The 26,740-nt window shown below is 48.3% G+C and overlaps 1 protein-coding gene across 1 annotated transcript; it reads right to left on the bottom strand.

The window, feature by feature from the left end:
- Positions 1 to 1,017: 1,017 nt before the first annotated feature.
- On the bottom strand, positions 1,018 to 17,702 carry LOC140900469 (CCN family member 2). The gene is made up of 5 exons (XM_078849457.1): positions 17,697 to 17,702; positions 16,526 to 16,739; positions 7,382 to 7,621; positions 4,172 to 4,383; positions 1,018 to 3,145 (listed from the first exon to the last, which is right to left on the bottom strand). Exons 1-5 carry the CDS (start codon positions 17,700 to 17,702, stop codon positions 2,834 to 2,836), a joined length of 984 nt encoding a protein of 327 aa, XP_078705583.1. The 3' UTR covers positions 1,018 to 2,833.
- Between the last annotated feature and the right edge of the window lie 9,038 nt (positions 17,703 to 26,740).

Here is a 26,740-nt window from a genome sequence, read left to right as displayed (position 1 = left end):
GCCGTAGCTGCAGAGCCTTCCCCCAAAAGAGATGGGGGAGAGCAAAGCTTATAGGACAGAAAAGGACCTTTCCTCTGTCCCAGCCAGCATCATGCAAGGTTCACCCACGTGACCTCTGGTAAATGGTTCCTGTAAGTATTAAAAGAGAGTGGAGGTGCAGGGGAGAACCGCCTTTGGATAATACGATGAGATAGTGACTACCATTCGCAAGCTGCTAAGCCCCCATAAAACTCCCCCTCTTCACCTTGACTTCTGGCCACATCTGCTCCCAGGTTCATTTTCATCCCAGCATTAAACACCGCAGGAAGCATGTCTGGCAAATAGCTGCCTCCGCGTGCACCGCAGGGCTGGCACCAACTGAATCTTGTCTCACACACACTTACATGATAGGATGCTAGCATAGCACGAGCATCACCTTGGCCTTGGGGGCTGGGGGCACAGGCCGGCACCTCTCTGCGCATGCACTGTGCTATCCACATCAGCGGGGATCATGTCAGGCCCTGTCCTTGTCGAGGCAGGACCAGAGGCTCAGCGAGATGAAGTGATTTGCCCAAAGTCACATACCCCAGTGAGTTGCAGAGCTGGGACCAAAATCGTGTCTCCTGACCCCCAGATCCAGGGGCTGGTTCACTCAGCCAGGCAGCCTGGGTCTCCCTGCCTCTTATTTAGAGTCAGTGAGATATTGGATGGACGTGACTTACTGGCAGCATTCCTTGGGGCGGGGGGGGGGGGAATTAATCTGTTTAGAGGACTCCAGCACAGACCAATGGCAAAGATCCTGGGGCTCTGAGGACTCCAACATGGACCAATGGCAGAGATCCTTGGGTTTGAAAATGGCCAGTGATTGGTCATACAGCTGAGACTTGCCCCTGTTTAGAAGGGAGCTCCTCTCAACTCCCTGCTTTGACACATCCCCTACTATGCTGCCAGTGGCCCTCCGGGGACCATTCATCCACAGAGGAGTTCAGGTGGGTGGGTTATATACAAAATAAAGAGACATTTATTGTTATCAGGTAAAGTGCAACCATCATTTAGTTTTACACTCTGAAGCCAAGCAGCCAAGAGGAAGAACAGCCACCAACCCAGAAGAACTGCACGAAAGAGGTGGGGGCTGGGGAGTTTACAGTATGGCTGTTTGACAGATAGCAACACCGTAACGGTACAAAGACCACTTACAGTTTGAATCCCAACACAAACAACAGGAGGCCAAAGCTCCAGGAGCAGCTGTGATGGGAGCGATGCTGCTGCAGCTGTTCAGGGATGGGGAAAAAGGGGTGATGCTTTATGCCATGGGCATTTCAGTGGCCAAGTCAGAGATGATGCTTTGAAGCCTATAAGCGAAGGGTGGCATTAACTAACTGTCTGGAATGTTATTTGAAAGGAAGCTCTGCTCTGAAATACCGCTATGGATGGCAGCATAGGCACAGTCCCAGCCTCTGCAGTTGGCTGGACCTCAGTTCTGCAGCAAGGCCCCTTGATTCTGCATCATTCTGGTAGAAATTCTGTCCCAGCTTCAGATGAATTAAAAAATGGAGACAAAGGGCACTTAGAAATGGTGGGATCAGCCCATTAGCTGGATGTTTCTGCTAAAATGAGCAGGCATTAAATAGTAATGTTGATATTTGGACCATTATTAGTCTTCAGAGTTAACATCCCACTGAGGCAAATGGTTCACACCTCTCAAAGCTATTGCTTCAGGCTGGTTGCACACTGTGGTAGATACCCCTGCACTGGTTATACTTGGGCTACAATTGTAAGATTTTTGTTTGCAATTGTGAGGACTAGCAAAAATTTTCTCTACTGGAAGCTGAGATTATGAAGCATAGTTCTGTGGCAAGAGATGAATCCCATGACTGACACACAGGGCCCCAGTCAGAGCTTCTCTTGTTGTTGTCTCAATAACTCCAGGTCAAATCTGCTCAGTTTAGTTAAAGATTGTTTTTTTTTTCCTTCCAGCACCTCAAACTCTCCCTGGGATCTGACCTGAGCTGGGTTCTTCCTGTTCACACACCACCAGGAATGAAGACTCTACAACTGAAACTTAGTGACAGCCCACCACAGCCCCATCATCTACGGAGATGCCTCATACTGGGTTTGGATTTTCCAAAGAAAGTCACACAGCAACGTTAGGTCTCTTGCAATGGAACTGGCTGGCCAACTCATTGTTTCCCTTGTAACTCTCTCTCTCTCCTGTTCTCAGTAGATCCCAGGGCACATGCAGGGTCATCTGGCTTTTGAAAAATGGCTAATGTCAGAGACACGCAGTGGATGCACAGGGCTCTCGAGCTGCTGACTGCTCTGGGACATAGGGTATCAAACAGGGGCACTGAGCAGGGAAAGAGAATTTGTCAAACAGCACCAAGACATGTCAGGTGTCAATAAGTCAAGAGTAACTGACAACCACAGCACTAACCCATCACTGGGCCAGGACTGCTTTCATTTACAGGGATGCATTGCAGAAAGATAGATGCCTATGCACCAGGGCCCTAGTGTGTTGTTTAATGGGAAACAGGCCTAGCACACTGATGCACATTCAGACTTCTTGGACCTCTCCTTTGCCTGCTGCCCTGGGTTTGCTGCCAGGTACCGGCACAGCAGGGGCTTTAAGGAATTGCTCACCCACTGCACTTTCAGCTAGAAATGGGCCTGGACCACAAGGCTTAGATCCCGATCCAAACTGCCTCAAAGTCTGGGGAATTTGGATCAGGATTTCAGTCCAGGCCCATCTCTGTTTCCAGGGTCGCCTCGTTCTGCCTCAGCATCCTCAAAAGGAATCAGCTCTGCAGGGACTTGAGAGCACTCAACGCATTGGCCTGACCAGGGAGAGGAGGGGCTACTGCCTCTGTATCTTGACATGGTCACCAGTCATCCTTCTGCGGTAGGTAGCCAGGAAGATATCGTTGTCCCTGGGGCAGTCATGGTGGCAGGAGCACGTCTTGATGAACATTATCTTACGCTGGAAGAAGTCCCCCTCCGGGCACCTGAACTCCACCTCTGCAGTGGTGGTGGTGTGGGGCGTGCAGCAGCGGCCGTCTGTGCAGCTACCGCAGAACTTGGGCCAGTAAGAGTGGGCGCTGGTGCAGCCCGAGAACTCAAAGCGGATTCCCCGGCGGGACTTTGGGGTCCGCACGCACTTCTTTCCTTTCTGGGGAGAGAGCAGCAGGAAGGAAAAGGTTAACACAGCAGGACGGGATCGCACTATGGAAAAAGACACCTGTGGGGGTGGGGGTTAGAAAAACCCTCAGAGGAAATACAAGTGGTTTCATTTGGGTTGAAATTCACTGTTTGTGGAAACATTTTTTTGTTTCAGTGTCGCCGGCTCTACTGGGGAAAAATAAAGCAATGAAACGTAGCGGTGGGGACGAAAAGTGGGATTTTTCCCACCAAAATAAGGGGGGGAAATTTTTTAACATTTTTCCAACATTTAAAAAAATTGGAGGAAAAATGGGGATTTTCAAAGAGCTCAGAACATTTTGGTGAATTGCTTTGATTGAACCCAAACACCAGTTTTCACTGGATATAGATCTAGATATAGATAGATAGGTATAAACTGTTTGACCAGCTCTAGCTACATGACCTGCTCCTGCCAGGAGCCAGCGCTCAAGTTCCCACTGATATCAATGGAAGTGGATGATGCTCAGCACCTTTCGGGATTGGGCTCTATATGAGATGCAGTATTCGGGGGAAGTGATGTTCCAAACATCACCTAGGCTTTCAGGGCTGGAGGGGTGAGGCTACGTCTAGTAATGTGGTTGATGAACCTGCAGAGTGAGCACCCCCGGCCCAGGCCCTCTGGATCAATAGAAGTGGCACCTGCCTATGCCAGGGCTGAACTGGGCTTTTGAATGTTAGCCAGGATGGGTGTGCCATGCCCAGCAACTTGGGGAATGAGCTGGTGGCCTCCTGAGCATGTACTCGTAGTTTCATAGATTGTTAAGGTCAGAAGGGACAATTAGGCCATCTAGTCTGACCTGGATCAAACTGATGGGTGTCCCAGGCACACAGAACTGCAGTGCTACCCATGCCCAAGGCCTCTGCGATGGCAGGGAATTGACTGCTGTGTAGTCAGCCTCATCCTGCTTTGTCCTACCCACTCCAGCCCTGCTCCTGCCCCGTCTAGTCTCTCAGACGCTGGTGGCCCCTGCTCCCAGCTTCCACCAGCAGGCAGTACCTTGATGATCTTCTCCCTGGGGAAGTCACAGGGCCGGACCATGCAGAGCCGGCTCTCCTTCTCCAGGCGGCACTGGGGGTTGTCGTTGGTGACGCGGGTGGAGATGCCCATCCCACAGCTCTTGGAGCAGGCACTCCATTCGGTGGTCTGGACTAGGCAGTTCTCCTGGAGGTCGTTCGGCTCAGGCCTGGGCGCTGGGTTCTCCATGTAAACTGACCCAGGTCAAGAGGGACACAAGAGAGCATTCAGGGACATGGCACAAGGCACATGGCCAGATGCAAAGCAAGTGAACATCTGCGGCCTTGCTCTGCTGGGCAGCTCACAAGCTGGCGCTGCCTTGCTCTCCAGCGATGGGACAGGAGGTGCAGTAAATGAGGCCCTGCTAGAGCTGTTTGCCCTTTCACTAGGAGGGTCAGCAGGGTCTGGTCTCCTTTCCCCGCTTCTGTCAGCTCCAGTCAGTGTAAACCTAGATCTGATTTGGTAACTGGATGATGTCTGAACATTTCCCCCCTTTCTGGTGGTCATAAAAGGCACCATTCGGATGCCCTGTAGCCACAAAACAGGAGCAGCAGAGTCAGCAGCAACACCTGCCTCTTCCACAAGACCTTGCCAACGGTCCTTAGCTCCGGCCAGAGAAGATTAATTGTTACTCAAAGTGGACTGGCCAGATCCAATGTGGCTAGTTCAGTTCTGCCCCCTCAATCTTCCTCCCCAGGCCCTGCTGATACAGTAGCTTCTTTCCCCTCTGTTACTACAGGAACTCACATGGTGCAGAACTGGTCACCCATCCCTTTGCCACTCATCGCCACTCCACAGTCCTGACCGAGGGGAGGGGACTCACTGTTCTACTGGCTAATCACTGGTTTCTAGAGAAAGCCCCCGATCTGAATATCCCAAACTATGGGCAAGTTTGGCGCTAACTTCAGGGCTTTGGGCCCCCGTCTATTTTCTAGCTAATAGCTCTTCCCTCACAGTGCAATCGGCTGTACCCTCATCTGTCTGTCACTCACCTGCCAATCACTAAAACCTCCAACTGCACACCCTTAATTGTCACCGACCACCCCACAATGGAACCCGTACAGGGTATCATCAAACAATTACTATCCATACTCTGTGGGGACTCCATCCTGAAAGAAATCTTTCCGGAACCCTCTCTTCTGACCCTCAAAACAACCCCCAACCTCACCGAGCTCCCAACAGACCAGGACCCACCAACTCAAAGCGGCACCAGACCTTGTCAAAACAACAGATGCAAAACCTGCAGATGTATCTCCACTGCTACCATGATCAACACACCCCACAACACACCTTGCGAGATCCATGGCTCCCACACATGCCTATCACAACATGTGGGGTACCTCATCCAGTGCACTAAATGCCCCAATAACAACTATGTGGGTGAAACCAGACAATCACTGAGCTCTCAAGTCATAGAATCATAGAATATCAGGGTTGGAAGGGACCTCAGGAGGTCATCTAGTCCAACCCCCTGCTCAAAGCAGGACCAATCCCCAACTAAATCATCCCAGACAGGGCTTTGTCAAGCCTGACCTTAAAAACTTCTAAGGAAGGAGATTCCACCACCTCCCTAGGTAACACATTCCAGTGCTTCACCACCCTCCTAGTGAAAAAGTTTTTCCCAATATCCAACCTAAATCTCCCCCACTGCAACTTGAGACCATTACTCCTTGTTCTGTCATCTGCTACCACTGAGAACAGTCTAGAGCCATCCTCTTTGGAACCCCCTTTCAGGTAGTTGAAAGCAGCTATCAAATCCCCCCTCCTTCTTCTCTTCCGCAGACTAAACAACCCAGTTCCCTCAGCCTCTCCTCATAACTCATGTGTTCCAGTCCCCTAATCATTTTTGTTGCCCTCCGCTGGATGCTTTCCAATTTTTCCACATCCTTCTTGTAGTGTGGGGCCCAAAACTGGACACAGTACTCCAGATGAGGCCTCACCAGTGTTGAATAGAGGGGAACGATCACGTCCCTCGATCTGCTGGCAATGCCCCTACATATACATCCCAAAATGCCATTGACCTTCTTGGCAACAAGGGCACACTGTTGACTCATATCCAGCTTCTCGTCCACTGTAACCCCTAGGTCCTTTTCTGCAGAACTGCTGCCGAGCCATTTGGTCCCTAGTCTGTAGCAGTGCATGGGATTCTTCCGTCTTAAGTGCAGGACTCTGCACTTGTCCTTGTTGAACCTCATCAGATTTCTTTTGGCCCAATCCTCTAATAAACTCACACAGGAAAAGAATAAAAAATAAAAACACCCTAAGACCGGTGGGCGAACACTTCTCACAAAGCGATCACTCCGTAACTGACCCCTCAGTCCTCGTCTGCAAAGGAAACCTGCACAATGCCTTCAAAAGACGAGCCTGGGGCCTTAAATTCATAACTTTGAAAATATTGGGTTTGTTTAGTTTGGAGCACAGAGGACTGAGAGGGGACATGGTCACAGTTTTCAAGTACATAAATGGTTGTTACAAGGAGGAGGGAGAAAAATTGTTCTTCTTAACCTCTGAGGATAGGACCAGAAGCAATGGGCTAAAATTGCAGCAAGGGAGGTAACTTCCTAACTGTCAGGTTAGACACTGAATAAATTAAGCACTGGAATTAATTGCCTAGGGAGGTTGTGGAATCTCTGTCACTGGAGATTTTTAAGAGCAGATTAGACAAACACCTGTCAGGCACATGACCCCACATAACCCTCTCACCAATGTGTTGCTTCTGGCTTCTGCCTAGCGGGGAGGGGGGTCTTGGGGCTTCAGCCCCACCAGGCACACCTGCCGGGGCTTGGGACCTCAGCAGGAGCAGGGTTTCAGCATCAAGCCCTGGCATGCACCTCCCACAGGGCTGAAGCCCTGAGACCCCCCTCCCAACAGGCACCTCCTGCAGGGCTGAAGCCCCGGGCAAGCGCGCCCCGGCTCTCGAACGTCTGAAGATATGCAACTCAGAGGGTCGGTAAGTTTGGCCACACCTGGCTTAGTACAACCAGCTGTAACCCACTTAACCCCCCTTGCTGTCCTATGACTGCAGAGGCACCCTGCCTTGAATGGTCCCTTGAAAACTCCTGTGAGGCTGGGAGTTCCTTTCCCAGACTTCCTGAGGAAGAGCTCTGTGTGGCTCAAAAGGCTGGTCGCCCTCACCAACAGAAGCTGGTCCAGTAAAAGATATTCCCACCCCCACCTTGTCGCTCTGCTCACCTGCCAGGGCTGTTTCCTGGCTGCCCCCTTGACAGATCCACTCCTCACAGCACTGGGTTGGAAGTTTGACCCAGCGGGGGTTCGGGCAGTCCGGAGAGGGGAGCCGCAGGTTGTCGGAGCACAGGGGGATGCAGCCGATGGCGCCGTCCATGCAGATGCATTGCAGCTTGCAGGTGGGCTGGAAGCTCTCACCGTTGTGATAGATCTTTCCCAGCAGGTCACAGGTCGCCCCCTCGTGGGCTGTAGGGAGAGATGATGGGGTGCAAGGGGGGAGAGTTGATGGAATGATTCAGCAGAAATGATCCAGGTGCTGAGGGCCAGGCCTCTTCCTCCAGGGGACTGCATGGTAACCAAAAATCAAAGCATGTGAACATCAGCTTCCCCGGCCTGAGATCTATGACTCCTGGGGGTGTAACTTGATCTTCCCACAGGCATCTGGGGTCCCAAGCCGCCAGTTTAGAGTCTTTTCCTTGAGTGCCTGTCCAAGGGGAGCCTGAGTTCACCAGGGACCAGGCTGCGCCCCTCCCCTCAGGGTAAGCAAGCCCTTCTAATTGAATTGGCATGGCTGGACAAGGGCAGTTTCACCTGCAGCGAACTGAGCCCCCATCCAAAAATGAGGAGGGTGGGGTGTGACCTCTCTGTTCACAAACCCATCGAGCAAGCCAGTAATGCACAGGGGTCACTTCCGGTGCAGCTCTGCTCACAGCCCCACGTCTGAGACAGGCTGGTAAAATCCTGGTAAAAAGGCTGGTGTGGGGGATGGACTAGGGGACCTTGAGGTCTGGTCCAATCCTCTGTTGCTACAGTCCAGTAAATGCTTTGGATGTGCGAGGTGCTGACTGTCGTTTTAGGTTACAGCAGGGGGCAGTAGCACCCTGCAGGACCGACCACAGCATGGAGATCTACAGGACTGGGTGAGTGCCCAGGCAAGGATCAACTGGAGGCTCCAGGAATCGTGAGAAGCAGTGAAGAAGCTGGCTGACAGCTCCTGTGTGCAGAGCTAGTCTGAGGCCTTATAAATCCCCGGAGGAAGAGCTATTGCCTGGAGCTCTCTGTGGCAGAGAGCGGGTCCTCTCATGTAGCACGGCAGTATTTGAGTAGGGATGGGCTCAAGGCCAGATCTCAAACACCCCGAGGTTCTGGGTAGTTTGGATCCAGTACCTTGGTTTTGCTCCATCGCTTTGGGCCAGGTTGTGAACCCCATTGACAAGACTATTCCTGTGAGTTACACCCCCTGGGGTATACAGGGCCTAGCACTCTGGGGTCCTGCTCCATGACTGGGGCTGCTAGGTGCTACCATAATGCAAACAAATAACTGCTTGGCAGTGTGAGCAAGTGGTTCACAATCCAGCTCACAGTGATCGTATCAAACTCTTTGCTGCGAGGGCAGCTCTGGCTGATCCTCACTAACCTGGTTCTTTCAGAGATGGATCTGGGAAAAGGACACAGCTAACCTGGTTTCAGAGTAGCAGCCATGTTAGTCTGTATCCACAAAAAGAACAGGAGTACTTGTAAAAAGAAAAGGAGGACTTGTGTCACCTTAGAGATTAACAAATTTATTTGAGCGTAAGCTTTCGTGAGTTACAGCTCACTTCATCAGATGCATAGAATGGAACATATAGTAAGACATATATATATATATACACACACACACACATACAGATAAGTTGGAAGTTACCATACAAACTGTGAGAGGCTAATTCGTTAAGATGAGCTATTATCAGCAGAAGAAAAAAAACTTTTGTAGTGATAATCAAGATGGCCCATTTAGACAGTTGATAAGAAGGTGTGAGGATACTTAAAGTGGGGTAATAGATTCAATATGTGTAATGACCCAGCCACTCCCAGTCTCTATTCAAACCCAAGTTAATGGTATCTGGTTTGCATATTAATTCAAGCTCAGCAGTTTCTCCTTGGAGTCTGTTTTTGAAGCTTTTCTGTTGCAAAATTGCCACCCTTAAATCTTTTACTGAGAGGCCACAGAGGTTGAAGTGTTCTCCTATCGGTTTTTGAATGTTATGATTCCTGATGTCAGATTTGTGTCCATTGATTCTTTTGCATAGAGACTGTCCAGTTTGGCCAATGTACATGGCAGAGGGGCATTGCTGGCACATGATGGCATATATCACATTGGTAAATGTGCAGGTGAACGAGCCCCTGATGGCGTGGCTAATGTGATTCGGTCCTATGATGGTGTCATCTGAATAAATATGTGGACAGAGTTGGCATCGGGCTTTGTTGCAAGGATAGGTTCCTGGGTTAGTGTTTTTGTTGTGTGGTGTGTGGTTGCTGATGTGTATTTGCTTCAGGTTCGGGGGCTGTCTGTAAGCGATGACTGGTCTGTCTCCCAAGATCTGTGAGAGTGAGGGATCATTTTTCAGGATAGGTTGTAAATCTTTGATGATGCACTAGAGAGGTTTTAGTTGGGGGCTGAAGGTGATGGCTACTGGCTTTCTGTTATTTTCTTTGGTGGGCCTATCCTGTAGTAGGTGACTTCTGGGTACTCTTCTGGCTCTGTCAATCTGTTTCTTCACTTCAGCAGGTGGGTATTGTAGTTGTAAGAATGTTTGATAGAGATCTTGTAGGTGTTTGTCTCTGTCTGAGGGATTGAAACAAATGCGGTTGTAACTTAGAGCTTGGCTATAGACAATGGATCGTGTGGTATGTCCTGGATGGAAGCTGGAGGCATGTAGGTAAGTATAGCGGTCAGTAGGTTTCTGACATAGGGTAGCGTTTATGTGACCATCACTTATTAGCACAGTAGTGTCCAGGAAATGAACCGCTTGTGTGGATTGGTCGAGGCTGAGGTTGATGGTAGGACGGAAATTGACTTGACTTCTACATAGAATGCTTCCGTCGACGTGCACGGGCTGAAATGGTGGAAAAGCAGCATCACTTGCCCCATAACCTCAGCTGTGCAGAACACAATGCCATCCACAGCCTCAGAAACAACTCTGACATCATAATAAAAAATGCTGACAAAGGAGGTGCTGTCGTCATCATGAATAAGTTGGAATATGAACAAGAGGCTGCTAGGCAGCTCTCTAACTCCACATTCTGCAGGCCATCATCCTCTGATCCCACTGAGGGTTACCAAAAGAAACTATACCATTTGCTCAAGAAACTCCCTGAAAAAGCACAAGAACAAATCCACACAGACACACCCCTGGAACACTGACCTGGGGTATTCTATCTGCTACCCAAGATCCATAAACCTGGAAATCCTGGGTGCCCCATCATCTCAGGCATTGGCACCCTGACAGCAGGATTGTCTGGCTATGTAGACTCCCTCCTCAGGCCCTATGCTACCAGCACTCCCAGCTATCTTCGAGACACCACTGACTTCCTGAGGAAACTACAATCCATCGGTGATCTTCCTGAAAACACCATCCTGGCCACTATGGATGTAGAAGCCCTCTACACCAACATTCCACACAAAGATGGACTACAAGCCGTCAGGAACAGTATCCCTGATAATGTCACGGCAAACCTGGTGGCTGAACTTTGTGACTTTGTCCTCACCCATAACTATTTCACATTTGGGGACAATGTATACCTTCAAATCAGCGGCACTGCTATGGGTCACATGGCCCCACAGTATGCCAACATTTTTATGGCTGACTTAGAACAACGCTTCCTCAGCTCTCGCCCCCTAATGCCCCTACTCTACCTGCACTATATTGATGACATCTTCATCATCTGGACCCATGGAAACGAAGCCCTTGAGGAATTCCACCAGGATTTCAACAATTTCCATCCCACCATCAACCTCAGCCTGGACCAGTCCACACAAGCGGTCCCTGATTTTCCTAAAAGAACCAGTGTGACTGGAGACTTGGCAGGATTGTGACATCAGATACCATGCAAGTGAAACCCAATCCAATCAAAATCTCACTTTCCCTCCTAACTATTTAAAGCTGCTAGTTTTCTATTTGTTGATGTCTATTCAACTCAAAGGTTTGGAAGACACTTGGGAGAAATGTGCTCTTTTTAAAAGATTGACCATACCAACCCTTCAACGGAGGGCTGAGAAATCTTCCAGTCCATGGCAGAGACTTCCAAGAAGTTCTCCAGCAAAGCCAAGGAACATCAGACTTAATGTTCCAGATATTTCTAAGCTAAGGAGAACAAGTAGACCCAGCCCCTAATTTAAAGAAAAAATCATCCTTATAAATCATAAATCTGCAAAAAAAGGCACAAACCACTGTCTTAGCCACAAGCCCAGCCTCCCTCATATGTGCTGCACAATGATACAATACAGCTTTACCACTGAACCAGGTAAGGGGACCAATTCCCTCGGTGAGAACGCACAGTAGCACTAAACAAGCAGCCTGTCTTTGCAGCATTAATCGAAAGGCATCCTGAAACCCTTCTTGCCTTGGCTACCAAGTGCCAGCACTAGAGCAGTATATCTTCGTGCAATGTTTCCCGGGGGTCCATCTTTCCAGAAGTTACACACACTGCAGCCCTGGGTGTCAATTTCCAGCCTCATGTTTGTACGGCTGATTTTAACACTAACCCAGCACAGAGCATTCAAGCCCTGCAGTACGCAGCATTCTGAGAAGATGTATGAATCCCAGTCTGTCTTGTCATGTGTTCCTGATGGGCTCGTTCACGTAAGGGGGGTACTTCCGACTCAGATGAGAGTGTCTCCTCCTTCTTGAATTCCTTTCTCTGCTGTGGAGCACATAGTTCTGGTTGAGGTGCGGTCAGACACATGGATCCCTGCCACTTGCTGGGTCTAGTGAACCTGTGGTCATCCTTGCCTGTGGACCAGGGCTTTCCTCCCTTTATATGAGATGTAGGCACAAACTGTGCGTGGCGATTGCACATTTAAAGCCTGTAATATTCTGTGGCAGAGTACAGAAGTCTTGGAACCTGGAAGCCGGTGTTCGGAGATGGACATACCGATGTGCAATCGCCACAAACTTAAAGATCCATACACTACACAAATAAGCCTCCTGACCATGAAATGTTCCCACCTCTGGATTTCCCGGGGACTCCCGTCTATGTATCTGTATTTTCAGCTTTAAGCTCGTTGGGGAAGGAATTCCCTCTAGTTGTGATTTATGCACAAAGTGTTGTGCACACGGTTAATAATCCTTATCCTCTTTGACTTCCCCCTTTCCTTTTCCCCTCATGCCCAGGCTGGTACCAAATGGTGATGGTTCTCCTTCTAATATTCTTAGAATCTCCTCTTTCCTTCCCCTGTTCCCACTGCCAAAACTGTAGTTCTCCCTCATCTGGATTCCTGTAAACTTCTCTTAGAATCATAGAATCATAGAATCATAGAATATCAGGGTTGGAAGGGACCCCAGAAGGTCATCTAGTCCAACCCCCTGCTCAAAGCAGGAACAATTCCCAGTTAAATCATCCCAGCCAGGGCTTTGTCAAGCCTGACCTTAAAAACCTCTAAGGAAGGAGATTCTACCACCTCCCTAGGTAACGCATTCCAGTGTTTCACCACCCTCTTAGTGAAAAAGTTTTTCCTAATATCCAATCTAAACCTCCCCCACTGCAACTTGAGACCATTACTCCTCGTTCTGTCATCTGCTACCATTGAGAACAGTCTAGAGCCATCCTCTTTGGAACCCCCTTTCAGGTAGTTGAAAGCAGCTATCAAATCCCCCCTCATTCTTCTCTTCTGCAGGCTAAACAATCCCAGTTCCCTCAGCCTCTCCTCATAACTCATGTGTTCCAGTCCCCTAATCATTTTTGTTGCCCTTCGCTGGACTCTCTCCAATTTATCCACATCCTTCTTGTAGTGTGGGGCCCAAAACTGGCCACAGTACTCCAGATGAGGCCTCACCAATGTCGAATAGAGGGGAACGATCACGTCCCTCGATCTGCTCGCTATGCCTCTTCTCCAGCCTCTCAAACTCTCCCCTCTTCTCTCTATCCAATACAGTAACTCCTCACTTAACATTGTAGTTATGTTCCTGAAAAATGCAACTTTAAGTGAAACGATGTTAAACTAATCCAATTTTCCCATAAGTTTTAATGTAAATGTGGGGGGTTAGGTTCCAAGGAAATTTTGGGGGGGCAGACAAAAGGCATTATTTACTGTACAGTACTGTACTGTACTGTGGTTGGGAAGCGCCCCTGGCTTACCCCACACAGGCACAGCCTGCTGCAGGCAAGGACGCTAGGAAGCACCTTCGCAGCAGCAATGGCAGCTTCCCCCCAGAAAAACAGGCACCGACTTTGCCGGGGGATGCTCCAGGCCCGCCACTTCCCGTCCCTGCTCCACTCCAGGCCCACCTCTTCCCACCCCCACTCCACCTCATCTCCAGAGCACGCCATGTCCCCACTCCTCCCCCCACTCCCAGAAAGTCCTAAGCGCTGGGGAGGGAGGGGGAAGAGGCGGAGAAGAGGAACTTGTGCAGTGCTCCCTCGTAAAGTCGCTGCTCTTCCACAGAATCGTACAAGCCGTGGACAGAGCAGGCAGCCAAACGACATCATAAGGGAGCATTGCACAACTTTAACTGAGCATGTCCCTTAATGGAGCAGCGACATAACTTTGAAAAAAACGTTAAGCAGGAGGATGTTAAGTGAGGAGTTACGGTCCCCAGTAGCTAAAGTCATCTTCCACCTCCACCACTCCATCTCTCACCCCTTCCTCAAGTTCCTTCACTGTCTCCAGCTGCTAATGTGCTGAGATATCAATGTGATGGTTCTGACAGGAATGGTCAAAGCCACTAGGGTGCACATTTTTCTAACAGATGCTCACAGATTCTAGGCTGAAATCCTGGCCCCACTGAAGTCAATAGATTTTTGCCAGCTCATTTTAATTTCCCATTTTAAGATCAGAAGGAACCATTGTGATCATCTTGTCTGGCCTGCATAACACAGGCCATAGAAGTCCACCCTGTGATATCTGCATCAGCCCATATCTTATGGCTGAGCGAGAGCACCGCTTTTAGAAAGACATCCCATTTTGAATTAAAGACTTCAAGTGACAGAGACTCCACCACATCTCTTGGTAATTTGTTCTAGGGGTTAATAACCCTCACTGTTAAACATTTACAATTTATTTCCAATCTGAATTTGTCTAGTTTTGACTTCCAGCCATTGGGTCAGGTTCTGCTCCTTCTCTGCTTATGTACGTGGTGTGACCAGGCCAGTTGTTATGAGAACACTACAAACTCCAGAGACAGGTAGTGGTATCTTTCTATCACCAATAGTTAGATATATCAACTCATGTGAATTAAAACTGAGAAACATATGCACTCACCTCTAAAGGCTCAACCAGAGATTTAACAAGTGGGGAGGAAAGAAAATTAAACAGATCAAAGAAAATAAGACTGATCAAAGAAGAGGACAACTGGCTTTTGCAAGTGAAACTTGCCATCTGAATCCTTGCAAGCAAGTGAAAAATTAGCACACAATAAAAACAGCAGCTGCAACAAGTAACCTGCAACTCTATTGACTCCAACTAATTCTGAAATACTGCGGCTGGAGCACTAATGGTAGCTAGAGTTAAGGTTGTGTGAGCGTTTCTATTACAACCCCATTTTCAGTTGTTTAAAAGTTTCCAAAACTTTTACCTCTCAGGCAGTCTGTTGTAGCTGTGATAGTCCCAGGATATTAGAGAGACAAGGTGGGTGAGGTCATAGCAGCCACGGGGGAAAAATAGTGGGTGCTGAGCACCCACTGACAGCCCCTGGCAGCTCCCCCTCACCCCACTCCCAGTGCTTCCCGCCCGACAGCAGGCCCATGGATCAGTGCCTCCCGCTCCCTCCCCACGCCTCCCACCTGCTGCAAACAGTTGTTTTGCGGTGTGCAGGAGGCTGGGAGAGAATGGGGAGGAGTGAGGACACAGCGCACTTGGGAGAAGGGGCGGAACTGGGCGGGAAGAGGCAGGGTAGGGGTGGGGCCTTGGGGGAAGGGGTGGAGTGGGGGCGGGGCCTGGGGCAGAGGCTTTGGAAAATTGGCGCCTGTGGGTAAGGTAATATCTTTTATTGGACCATCTTCTGTTGGTGAGAGAGACAAGCTTTCGAGTTGACTCAAAGTGTGTTTAAAGTGGGAAATGAAAGGTTTCCCAATCCTGAAGAAGAGCTCTGTATAAGCTTGAAAGTTTGCCTCTCTCACCAACAGACCTTGGCCCAATAAAAAATATTCCCTCACTCACCTTATACCCCTCAGGCAGAATATTTCCAGCCCTGGTGTCTGTCCAATGGCAAATTTTTTGGAAAGTTTGAGCCAAAAATGATGCCACTGGTTTTTGGGGAGGAAAACAAAGAAAAGTGGGAGGGAGACAATATACTTCCTCCACTATGAAAAAAAAAGTCTTGATTTTTTGTTTTTTATACAGTCCTACTAGCACAATGGCTCTGGCTAAAACGCTGATATTGGGCAGGGATGTAATAGCCTTTGCTGAGAGACGCTCCAGGAGGGGTCTGGTGAAAACAGGTTTGCATTTGCAGTTATCAGGATGTGTAGAGGCCAGTTGGTGCATACACACTCTTTTGCAAATGATATTCTTAGCTATTTCTATTAATGTTTTGAACACAGGAAGGCCTGGAAATAAGGTGTAAATAAGGTGTAAATTTATAACGGTGAGAGTAATTAACCATGGGAACAAATTTACCCAGGGTCCTGGTGGACTCTCTGTCACTGACAATCTTTAAAATCGAGATGGGATGTTTTTCCAAAAGCTCTGCTCTAGGAATTACTGGGCGGGGGGGGCAGGTCTCTGGCCTGTGCTATGCAGGTTATACTGGATGACACAATGGTCCCTTCCGGCCTTGGAATCTATGAACACATGTGTACAATGGATTTAAAATGCTACCATTAATGTGATAGGGTAGAGAATTCTGCTCTGATTACAAAAGTAACAATACTTTACAATAATGGTCCAAAATAGCCTCAAGCATTGGGGGCATCCTGGCCTCTCCTGTTCTCTGCCCGTGGCTCACAATGGATTAGTTGCCTGAGGACTGAAATGTTTTGGTCTAACTAGTGTCTGGTCTGTGACATAGGAGGTCAGAGAATACGATCAGATGGTTCCTCCTGGCCATGCACTTGTCTGGTCTGCCATTGTGTGTCCCCTAAGGGAGGTTCTGATGTCCCTCTGGCTCTCCCATGGTCTGTGGGGCCTCGGGACAGGACAGCTTCACGCTGGAGGGATACACAGCTGCTCACCTAAGCAGATCCCGACGTCTCTGTGGATTTTGGAGAAGTCGCAGTAGAGTCCCTTGTGGTGATCGCAGGGTGCCTGAAGGGAACACAGCTCACCCAGCTGCTGGGCACACACCTTACAGCATCCGCAGGCATCCCACACGTGGCTGGTGCCAACAGGGCACTGCAGCGGCTCAGAGGGGCACTGGCATGGGTACGAGCACGGCTGTGACTCTGCCTAGAGGACAGACAAGCCATGAAAATAAGACCCTTCTTCTCACAAATCAGCAAAGTGGAGAGATTAAAAGTGAATCAATCTGCTGCCCCAGCTCCAGCAGGACAAACCCACCTTTCTCTCCCCCTCCCCAGTCTGGGTGCCATGAAGGACCTTCCATGCAGCTCCAGTTGAGCAATCCTCTTACCCTAAAATCAAGTGGAGTCCAGGAAAGAGGAATCCCCCTGGGAGGCAGGGTCAGCTTTAAACACTAACAGGGCGAGCAAATGCTTGGAGTTCCCCACTCTGTGGAATCGGTCCCCTTCCCTTTGACTGTGTCAACAACAATACACCTGGCTCTGTCATCAGTACACCTCAGAGGACTCCACAGAGGAGGTCACCATCATTATTCCCATCTTACAGATTGGGAAACTGAGGCACAGAGTGGGGAATGGATTGGCCCAAAGTCACCCAGCAGCGCAGCCAAGAATAGAACCCAGGTTTTCCAAATCCCAGTGCAGTGCTATATTCAAAAGGCCACATTACTCTCCAAGTAGGCCCTGAGAGGTGAGTCCCACCTTTCTGGGGACTTTAATGTAACCTCCTTCCTTGGGACCTTACAAAAGTAATGCCATCCCTGCTCAAAGGACTTCAGGTTGCCCTTCCCTCCCTTCAAAACCCCACACTTCAGTATTTCTGCTGTTTGATTTCACATGGTGAACAAGGTTGGGCTGGGTCTGAAGGATGGGAATGCACTCGGAAAACCCAGGATGCTGCAAATGACGGTGGTGGTACAGTAGATGGTACCTTCCCCCAGAGCCAGTGCTGAACCAGCCCCCCAGCTGCTGTACACAGCATGGTTTGGATGAGATGTGAAACTAAGGTCATTAAAGGTGCTAAATTTGCAGTCATTAAAGATCTCCCTTTTAATTAAAAAAAAAATCTGTGTTAATCCCACTTGGGTAACTACATTTTGCCTACCAACATTCCCACTATGTAGTTTCAACAGGGATATGGAGTAGTTCTTCACTTCCCATGTCTACTTGCTGTGTCATGCCTCTGTGCATCGCTAGCCATCTGCTATGTTCCACCCCAGAGGTGGCTGCAATTGCAGTGAGAAAATGATTTTTGTGTCTTATTTGCATGCGTCAGTCTAAGCTTACTACATGTTTTGACAGGTTTCAGAGTAGCAGCCGATGAAGTGAGCTGTAGCTCATGAAAGCTTATGCTCAAATAAATTGGTTAGTCTCCAAGGTGCCACAAGTCCTCCTTTTCTTTTTACATGTTTTGAGATAGCAATGTAAAGTAACAAAGCAACCAAGTTCATACACATCTGCTCTTGTATCATACCCAGCCCTTGTTAGTAAAGCAGCTTCCTTGCATGGTTTGTTTTGTGACCAATAACAGTAGTAAAACTTTTCCAGCTGCTTTGGCTGTTGTTCCCAAACACTGTCCTAACTGAAGCTCATATGGGGCTAGGAGATGCCAGCTGCTTTATACTCTTGCAACAATCAGCACAGTATAGTATAGCACAGGGATTTGTCTGAATCGTAACCCACAAGACCTCACCAAGTCTTACCCCATTCAAGAGGAATTAATCTAATTCTCTTTGAAAACTCCTAGTGCAAAATCTTCTTGTAATAAAGCCTCTAACATCACCTTACTGCCTGTAACACACCCATTCTCAAATCGTGGTCAAGAGCTGGCAGGATCCTCCCTGTTTCCAGCTGTGAAGCTGCATTACAAGAAGCTGATGGTATTTCAGTGCTTTCCTCTATTTTTCAGTTGCTGTAGTTGCCAAAGGGGCAAGATATTCGATCAAGACTAGGTGGAGAGGTGGGTACAGGGGAGGATCATGAATGGGGGTGATGTGCATCTGCCACAATATCTATATTAAGATGTGGTCCATGCACTGAAAAAGTTGGCAGCAGCCGGCATTCTCCAACACTGTGGTGGCAGCAGCCTATGTAAAAAAACACTCTCAAAATGTCTGTCTGATTTTTTTAAATTCCCAATGACGACAATCTGAGATGAAACCCAACGGAATTTGAATCATTCCCTGACCTTGTCACTGTCAGTGCTGATTGCCTCCTTTCCCAACTTCACACAGAGAAACTGAACTGCTCTGTTTTACTTTTTGTTTATAGGCAGGTTAACTTTCCATTCTCGGGTTGCAGAGAAAGGATGGTCTGGTGGCTACAGCAGCACAGACCCAGATAAGCTAAGTTCTCTTCCTAGCTCTGCCACAGAACTGCTGTGTGACTTCACACCACTCATGTCACCTCACTTTGGTTCACAGTACACCTGGCCCCACTGTGTATTCAGACTCCAGTCTGCTCTGGTTTTGCGTCTTTTAACTCCTGCTAGCAGGGCCAGCCCAAAACATTTTCGCATCTGAGGTGGGGAGCTCAAATGATGCCCCCATGCCCCCTCACTTGGGCCAAAACTTTGAAACTCTGGGTCCTAGTGGCTCCCCCCCACCCACCCACCCACAGTCTGGCACCTGAGGCAGCTGCCTCAGTTCGCCTCATGGTAAGGCCAGCCCTGCCTGCTAGCTTTACAGAGTCAACAGAGCAGCAAGTCAGCTGGAGTCTTTTCTGGCTCATCCACTATCACCAGTGAGCAGAGAGAAGGACCATGTAAGGTAGGGAACAGCTAGTACAGACTGGGCAGGGTTGAAGTGGCTACCTGGAGTCGCCTCGCGAGCACCTTCCATTAGTTATTCCACTTTCATGAAATCTTAAAAGACGACGAGCATGAATTATTCTGCAACATGCCTGAAGACAATTCCTCATTCCTGCCCATATTCTTTCTGCTAGAATTTGCCTCGATACAAAGAAGATGAACCCAGGGTCTGAAGTTCAGCTCCAGATCCAAACTTCCCCAAAGAACTGAGCAGGGGCTTTGCAACAGACCTGTGCATAATACAAAGTCCCTTTCTAGCAGGTTGTGCTGCAGAGGTGGGTGGAAAAGGAACCCAGGATCAGGCAATGTACATTTCATCTTCCTCCCACCCTCAAAAGTCGCTGGCCCTAAAGTTCCATGCTGTTGGAGTTTTCAATGGAAGGGGCCCCACTTCCCTTTAAAGGCCTGATCCTGCTTCTGTTGAAGTCAGTGGCAAACGTCTACAGACTTCAGTGGAAACAGAATTGAGCCAATATTATGGATCAGAGCTACTGGAATTGAAAAAGAAAAAGAAGCCAAAAAAGATGACTCCCCTGCGCTGGTTTTGCTGGCAGCTCTTGCATGCACCACAAACATCATTTGCAAAGCTGCCACTCCCAGGAGCCCTGAGCGCTGACTGAGCTGCAGTTGTGGGCAAAAAGCTGACTAGCAGAATCACATCTCCAAGCTGCATATATATTCCCCATCACTGGCTCCCAGGTCCCATCTCCTCAGCTTACAAGTCAAAACAAGATTTTCCTAACTGCCAGCACTGCAGGCTGAACCTAGGTACCTGGAAGAAGAGAGTCGAGTAATGTTCTTTCTGCTTCACAAAACTCTTAGCACTGGTGAAGAATCTGGGGTGGGGTGGGAGAAACCAACTCACATCTCCGCAGCTGCTGGCTCTGCAGCATGGACAGCAGGGAAATCTTGGGACCGATCAGTGAACCAAGCGGCTCTAACACCAGGGAAAGGGCAAACGCAGGCAATGACAAAGCGTTCTTTATTTTAAAGAACCCTGCTTTTTGGCTCATGATCCCATTCAAAGAGGTGGGAAAGGGTACTGTAAGGCTCAATTAAATGTTTACAAAGGACCCTGAGTGCCTGGGATGAAAGGTGCAAGACAGGTATGGTTAATGCTCTTTATATGGTCGGACAATGACAAGGATAAAGGGGGCAAAGTGTGATCATTCCAATAGTCCTAACACTGGATTAGTTTGGATAACACTGCTTTACCCTCCATTACAGGATTTCAAGGCACTGATAAGCAACACCCTTGTGTGCTAAGTAAGAATCGCTATCCCCTTTTCATAGATAGGGAAACTGAGGCAGAGAGAGGCAGTGACATGCCCAAGGTCACAAAAGTCAGTGGCAGAGCTGAGAACAGAGCCAAAGAATCCTGAATCTGAGCACTCCACTCTAACCACTAGACAACACTCCTCCTCAAGACCTAGGAGCAGACCTAGGAGCTCCTGTTCTTCTGTTCTAATCAGATCCTTGCTCCCCTCCTAGACCTAAGAAGAGAAAAGGAGTCCAAAGTCCCATTTTCAAAGCACTCAGCAGATGCTTGAGAACATGATCTCATTTGGATAAATCAAATTTGTGACCAAAGTTTGACTGTAAAGTGTTTCAGAAACTATGTTTTTTATTAGTTATTATTATTATATATTATGTGTGTTGCTGTAACACCCAGGAACCTGGGTCATTGCACAAGGCGCTGTACAACCACAGAAGAAAAAGACAGTCCCTGCCCCAAAGAGTTTGCTAATTTCCCCTCAGCACAGAAACTGCCCAGCCCCTGATAACATTATATTATAAGCATCTCCGTACAGAGATCAGCATTCTTTCTGTTTGGAAATCATGGGGCACATTTTTGGTGCTACCAGCAAGAATCAATACACAGAGTTCGTCTACCTAAAGCATTTTGCATACATCAGTGCGATAAGCCACAAAAATCTATTTAGATCCATAGCAGCTGGTGGCATGGACCTCGTCTCCTTACTGGTCTGCAAGGTGATTAGTACAGTTTGGGCCCTATAATAACAAATCATCATATCATTAATAATGCCCCTGTTGCTGTCATTTGGATTGTGGTCACATCCAAAGGCCCCATCAGAATCAGACCCCCATAGATACTGCACAAAACACGGCGAGACACAGTCCCTGCCCCCACACAGAGCTTCCAATCCAATTTCTCCTTTAGATTTCAAGCTCATGGTTTCCAGAAGCAAACAGCTGCATTTCAATAGCAGCTGTTTTTCTTAGCAGGAAAGGGGGCACATGGCTGAGATATCAGGGTTTTCCTCCTAGAAGTGCCACACATTAGGCAGGTAATGCTGCAGTTAAGTTGCTTGACCTCTCTGTGCGTTGGGTTTCCCTCCTGTAAATTGGGGATCGCAGGAGAGCACAGGGGAACTTCATCCACACGTTTATGAAGTGCTTTGAGATCCTTGGGCAGAGGGCACTACACAGGTCACTGTATGTCTGCAGCATGCCGTTCTGAGTGTTATTTATCGACGCAGTGCTTTGGGATGCCAAGTTAACAGCTAACTCCTCCTAGGCGCTGTCAGAGGCAGGTGACAGCTGTAACAGTTAGGCTTGCTGAAAGCATTCTGCCCGCATCAAAAAAAGAAGCTGCAAAGCTCCTCCAGTAAATAAAACAACTGCAGTACGGTACATACCCAGCCAGGCGCAAGGAGGAGAAGGAACAGAGACCAGGTTATTATCCCAAAGCTGTCACACATCCTGAGTGAGAGGGGTGGGGTTTCAGACTGACAGCTCGCTGGCTTTCTGCTCTGTTTGGAGAATGCTGCACACGGGCTCTTCTTTAAATAGCCTCCTGACGGGGTGTGCCCTGCACTTGAGTGACAAGCTGGAGAACAGCCCAAACTGGGTGAACCAAAAAGTGTCCAAATTCCAGAGAACATTAGCAGATTCCTGTGCGCCTGGTGGTCACGGGGCTGCTGGTGGAGTCTGGGACTCAGCTGCATTCCACTTGGGGAAATCAAATCTTGGAAAAAAACCTTTGTGCTCGGATTTTATTATTACCCCCTCTTTAATACTAAAAGTATGAAGCCTGAAACAGCTTCCTCCACTCCCCCTCTCCACCTTCCTTTTGGCCACAAGAGCTGTACTCTTAAATAAGTGAAGCTTTGTTGGGCTAATCATTTCCCCTTGCAAGAGGAAGGGACAGAAAGTTTAGCCTTGTTAGAAGCCGTTCGGTACCATACGTGATAGTGCGTCCACAGGGCCTGCAGACACACCCGGCCCAGGGGAGTCAAAGCTACAAGACAACAAGCCCTGAACCTAGTGCTACTGGCTAGGGTGGCTTCTTCCGCTTCAAGGAAATGAAAGGCAATAGGGCCAAGCTTGCTTTTAAGGGACGGCAGCTTCCCACAATGTTTTAATTTGGGTCACAAAATGGCTAGAGGGGAAGAGCACACACCGAGGGTGACCAGATATCCCTGTTTTATAGGGACAGTCCCCAAATATTCGGGGTTTTGTCTTATATGGGAATCTATTATCCCCCACCCCCATCCCGATTTTTCACACTTGCTATCTGGTCACCTTACACACACTTGTATCACAGCGTATGATCTTTTGGGTGATTATCGCTGAAATACAGGACCTAGTGTCTCCTATACAGACAGAGCATGGGGTCATATAAAGTGACAGCCTTTACAATCCAGGACAGTTGTTTTGCTTACACCTGCCTGGCAAGGCAGAGCACTCCCACCACGCAGGAGATGAGCAGGATAGGAGAGCAAGGCTGGGAAATGAACTCAGGATATGTATATGACAGAGAAGAGCAATCTCAGGTCTGGCATACACTGAATACACAGCTGTGGCGCTCAGGAGTCTGTAAAACCCACCCCCCGGAGTGCTGTAACTATGTTGACCTAACCGCTGGTGTAGACGTGGCTAGGTCTACGGAAGAATGCTTCCATCACCTTAGCTACTGCCGCTCGGGGAGGCAGAGTTCCTACTGTGATGAAAAGCCCCTTCCGTAGCTGCAGCTTGCAGCTACACTACAGGGTTATAGAGACATAGCTCTGACGCTGTAGGTAGGCTGCTATAGCCCCCGTAGGTTAGACGAGCCCAGAGTCCATGCTGGCTTGGGGCGTGACAGACCAGGCCTGGGAACTGGACCCAGGAACCCTGTAGAACAGCATACTGTGCTTTGCACCAATCAGCTCTCTCGGCTTGTGAACATTCCAAGAGCGGCACGAGGTGGCACTTTTGATTGGTCTGGCCTCAGAAAGCTGGGAAATGGCGGCACAGGTAGGAAGGTGGGTCGTTCTGGCTCTGCCGGTGAGTCATTGAGTGCCCTTGGTTAAGTCCCTTCACCTCTGTCTCTGAGTTTCTCTATCTGCAATACAGCATAAGACAACAGGGCAGAGATAATATGCTACCTACCAAGGGTGCTGGGAGTTTAAATGTATACATTAATATTTCTCCATTGTTTTTCAAAGGTAAAACACTCAGTATTGTTAGTAAATAAAAGCATAATAAAATTACACATACATACAACACCAATATGAGAACCCTACTTAACCAGGTTTCAGAGTAACAGCCGTGTTAGTCTGTATTCGCAAAAAGAAAAGGAGGACTTGTGGCACCTTAGAGACTAACCAATTTATCTGAGCATGAGCTTTCGTGAGCTACAGCTCACTTCATCGGATGCATACTGTGGAAACTGCAGAAGACATTATATACACAGAGACCATGAAACAATACCTCCTCCCACCCCACTCTCCTGCTGGTAATAGCTTATCTAAATCAAGGTGGGCCATTTCCAGCTATTACCAGCAGGCGAGTGAGTTTGTGTATGTGGTTTTTGGAAAAAAGGGGGGGGTGAGAAAACCTGGATTTGTGCTGGAAATGGCCCACCTTGATTATCATACACATTGTAAAGAGAGTGGTCACTTTGGATGGGCTATTAGCAGTAGGAGAGCGAGTTTGTGTGGGGGAGGGCGGAGGGTGAGAAAACCTGGATTTGTGCTGGAAATGGCCCAACTTGATTATCATACACATTGTAAGGAGAGTGATCACTTTAGATAAGCTATTACCAGCAGGAGAGTGGGGTGGGAGGAGGTATTGTTTCATGGTCTCTGTGTATATAATGTCTTCTGCAGTTTCCACAGTATGCATCCGATGAAGTGAGCTGTAGCTCACAAAAGCTTATGCTCAAATAAATTGGGTAGTCTCTAAGGTGCCACAAGTACTCCTTTTCTTTCTACTTAACCAGGGTTCCTAACAATAGAGCAGCCATTTATTTTCTAAGCACTGCGCCAACATTGACTAGCCAATACTCACCACCTCCACGGGGGCTCATCAAATATAGTTATCCCATTGTAGAGATGGGGAAACTGTCCCAGAACTAATCATGTCTGGGATTAGAATTCAGGAATTTCTGGGTCAGTCGACTCACCCATGCCATTTATAGCTAACATAGCAAACCTGAAACAAAACTGCTATGGAAAATAACAATCACCCATCAAAACTTCGCCTTACTGTTCCATGAAGCTACTTAGCAGCTATATCTCATCACTGTAAATTCTCAAAAGCAATAGTTAAGCTGATATTTAAGCAACAAGATTATCTCTACTGATTTAATATACGGGGCAGCTGCAAACAATGTTGCCTGATGCAAAATGTGCTGTTTAGATTAGAAACAGTTTTCCCCACACATTATCATATGTTCTATGCTTTTCTCCATCCTTCTCTGTTTATTCAGGGCAACTGTGTGAAAGCAGGACCTTCATTTCTTTTCAATGCATACAGAGAGGAAGGGTGCACAGTGATTAAATCAAGAGTCTGGAGACCTGGGGCATGATTCTCATTTACACCAGAACCCAGTGTAAAGGGGCCATAAAGGGGGTGGAAGAAGGAGCCCTTTGACAATATGCCCTGTGCAGGGGACCTCCTTGGCCCTACCTCAGCCCTGCTTCCAACCCCAACTATAGGGGGTGTGGACAAAATGCACTATACCATGGCCATTCTCTGCCTCCCACACTCACAGAGGGGCCGGGAAAGCAGAACATAAGTAGGAGCAGCCCTGAGGCTGCTCCAACTTACTCCAGGTCCAGTTGTGGGCCCTCTACAGCCTCAGAATATAGGGAGTGTAAAGGTGGCCTAAAGGAACATCATCCCCCCTCCCCCTTTCCTGTCTCAGAATAGGATCCTAGATTCTATTCCTTGATCAGAGTCGCAAAGTGAGTTAGACGAGCAAGTCACTTGCGCTCTGTTTTGCCAACGGTAAGACTGGGTGTTGTGACGTTTCATTCAGACTTGTAAAATCCCTTGGGATCCTTGCATGGAAGGCACCAGTAAAGTGCTAACCGCATTCTCTGCTCCTTCTGCTCTTCTCCCACCTGAAGATCTGTGATTTCACAATAATTTCCATAGCAGCTGGTTCTGACACCACAAACAGAGGATTAAGTCTCTGCACAGAGGAGTTAATGAACTGGAAGTGGTATAAACACACAGTGCCCAGGAGCAGTTACAAGACAAAAGCAGTCTAGCCAGACACTGATACAGATCTGGGCTTGGAAGCTGTCACACCTTTAAGTTGTGCTTTAGTTGTGCTGTCTAATACCCGCTGCTCAGAATCGTACTCTGGAGGACATGAAAATAAGGGAGGCTGGGGCAGGGCACTGTGCCCCTCTGTTCTCATTTTCCTCCTGCAACAAGGAAATAACCCACATCTGGATTGCAAATCATTTTGACCACTTTGTAGCTGTGACATCTGTGCTTCTGTAAATCCTAGACGCCTTTGTTATTGCTCAATAACTTACGGTGATCACCCCGGTATAAAAGGCCGCACCGTCTATTGAGGTGGGGCTGGGAGCTCTTGAGTTCTAACCCTGGGTCTGATACAAACTTGCTGCATGACCCTGAACAAGCTACAGCCATGCCATGACTCGGGGATAATAATACTTACCTACCTATCAGGGATGTGCGGTGGAGCAGGCAGCAATATAGATATACTATCAGCATAATTATTGTTAAGCAGCACTAGGCATGTTTTCAGCACAGAGCAAAAATAATCCCTCTCCAGAAAAAAATATTGTCAAGGTGAAGTTACCAGTGCAGGCCTTTGTCAGTGGTCTGCGTGCATATTACCTTGCGAGAATGTTGCTAATAAAATGCTCACAATGTTAAAAACAGGCAATGCTGAGTTAAAGTCAACAAAGCTGAGTATGAGTCAACAGTGTGCCCTTGTTGCCAAGAAGGCTAACTGCATTTTGGGCTGTAGAAATAGGAGCATTGCCAGCAGATCGAGGGATGTGATCGTTCCCCTCTATTCGACACTGGGTGAGGCCTCATCTGGAGTACTGTGTCCAGTTTTGGGCCTCACA

The sequence above is a fragment of the Lepidochelys kempii genome, chromosome 19, assembly GCF_965140285.1.
Source record: "Lepidochelys kempii isolate rLepKem1 chromosome 19, rLepKem1.hap1, whole genome shotgun sequence".
NCBI lineage: Eukaryota > Metazoa > Chordata > Testudines > Cheloniidae > Lepidochelys > Lepidochelys kempii.
Note: the sequence above shows the minus strand (reverse complement) of the source record. Positions and strands in the feature narration are given on the sequence as shown.

Bases quoted from the DNA above. Each gene is read 5' to 3' on its own strand.
- LOC140900469 (XM_078849457.1), bottom strand. The intron at 4,384-7,381 runs GTGAGCAGAGCG...GACCTGGGTCAG, and splicing joins CCAGGAAACAGCCCTGGCAG to TTTACATGGAGAACCCAGCG. The intron at 3,146-4,171 runs GTACTGCCTGCT...CTCTCTCCCCAG, and splicing joins CCAGGGAGAAGATCATCAAG to AAAGGAAAGAAGTGCGTGCG.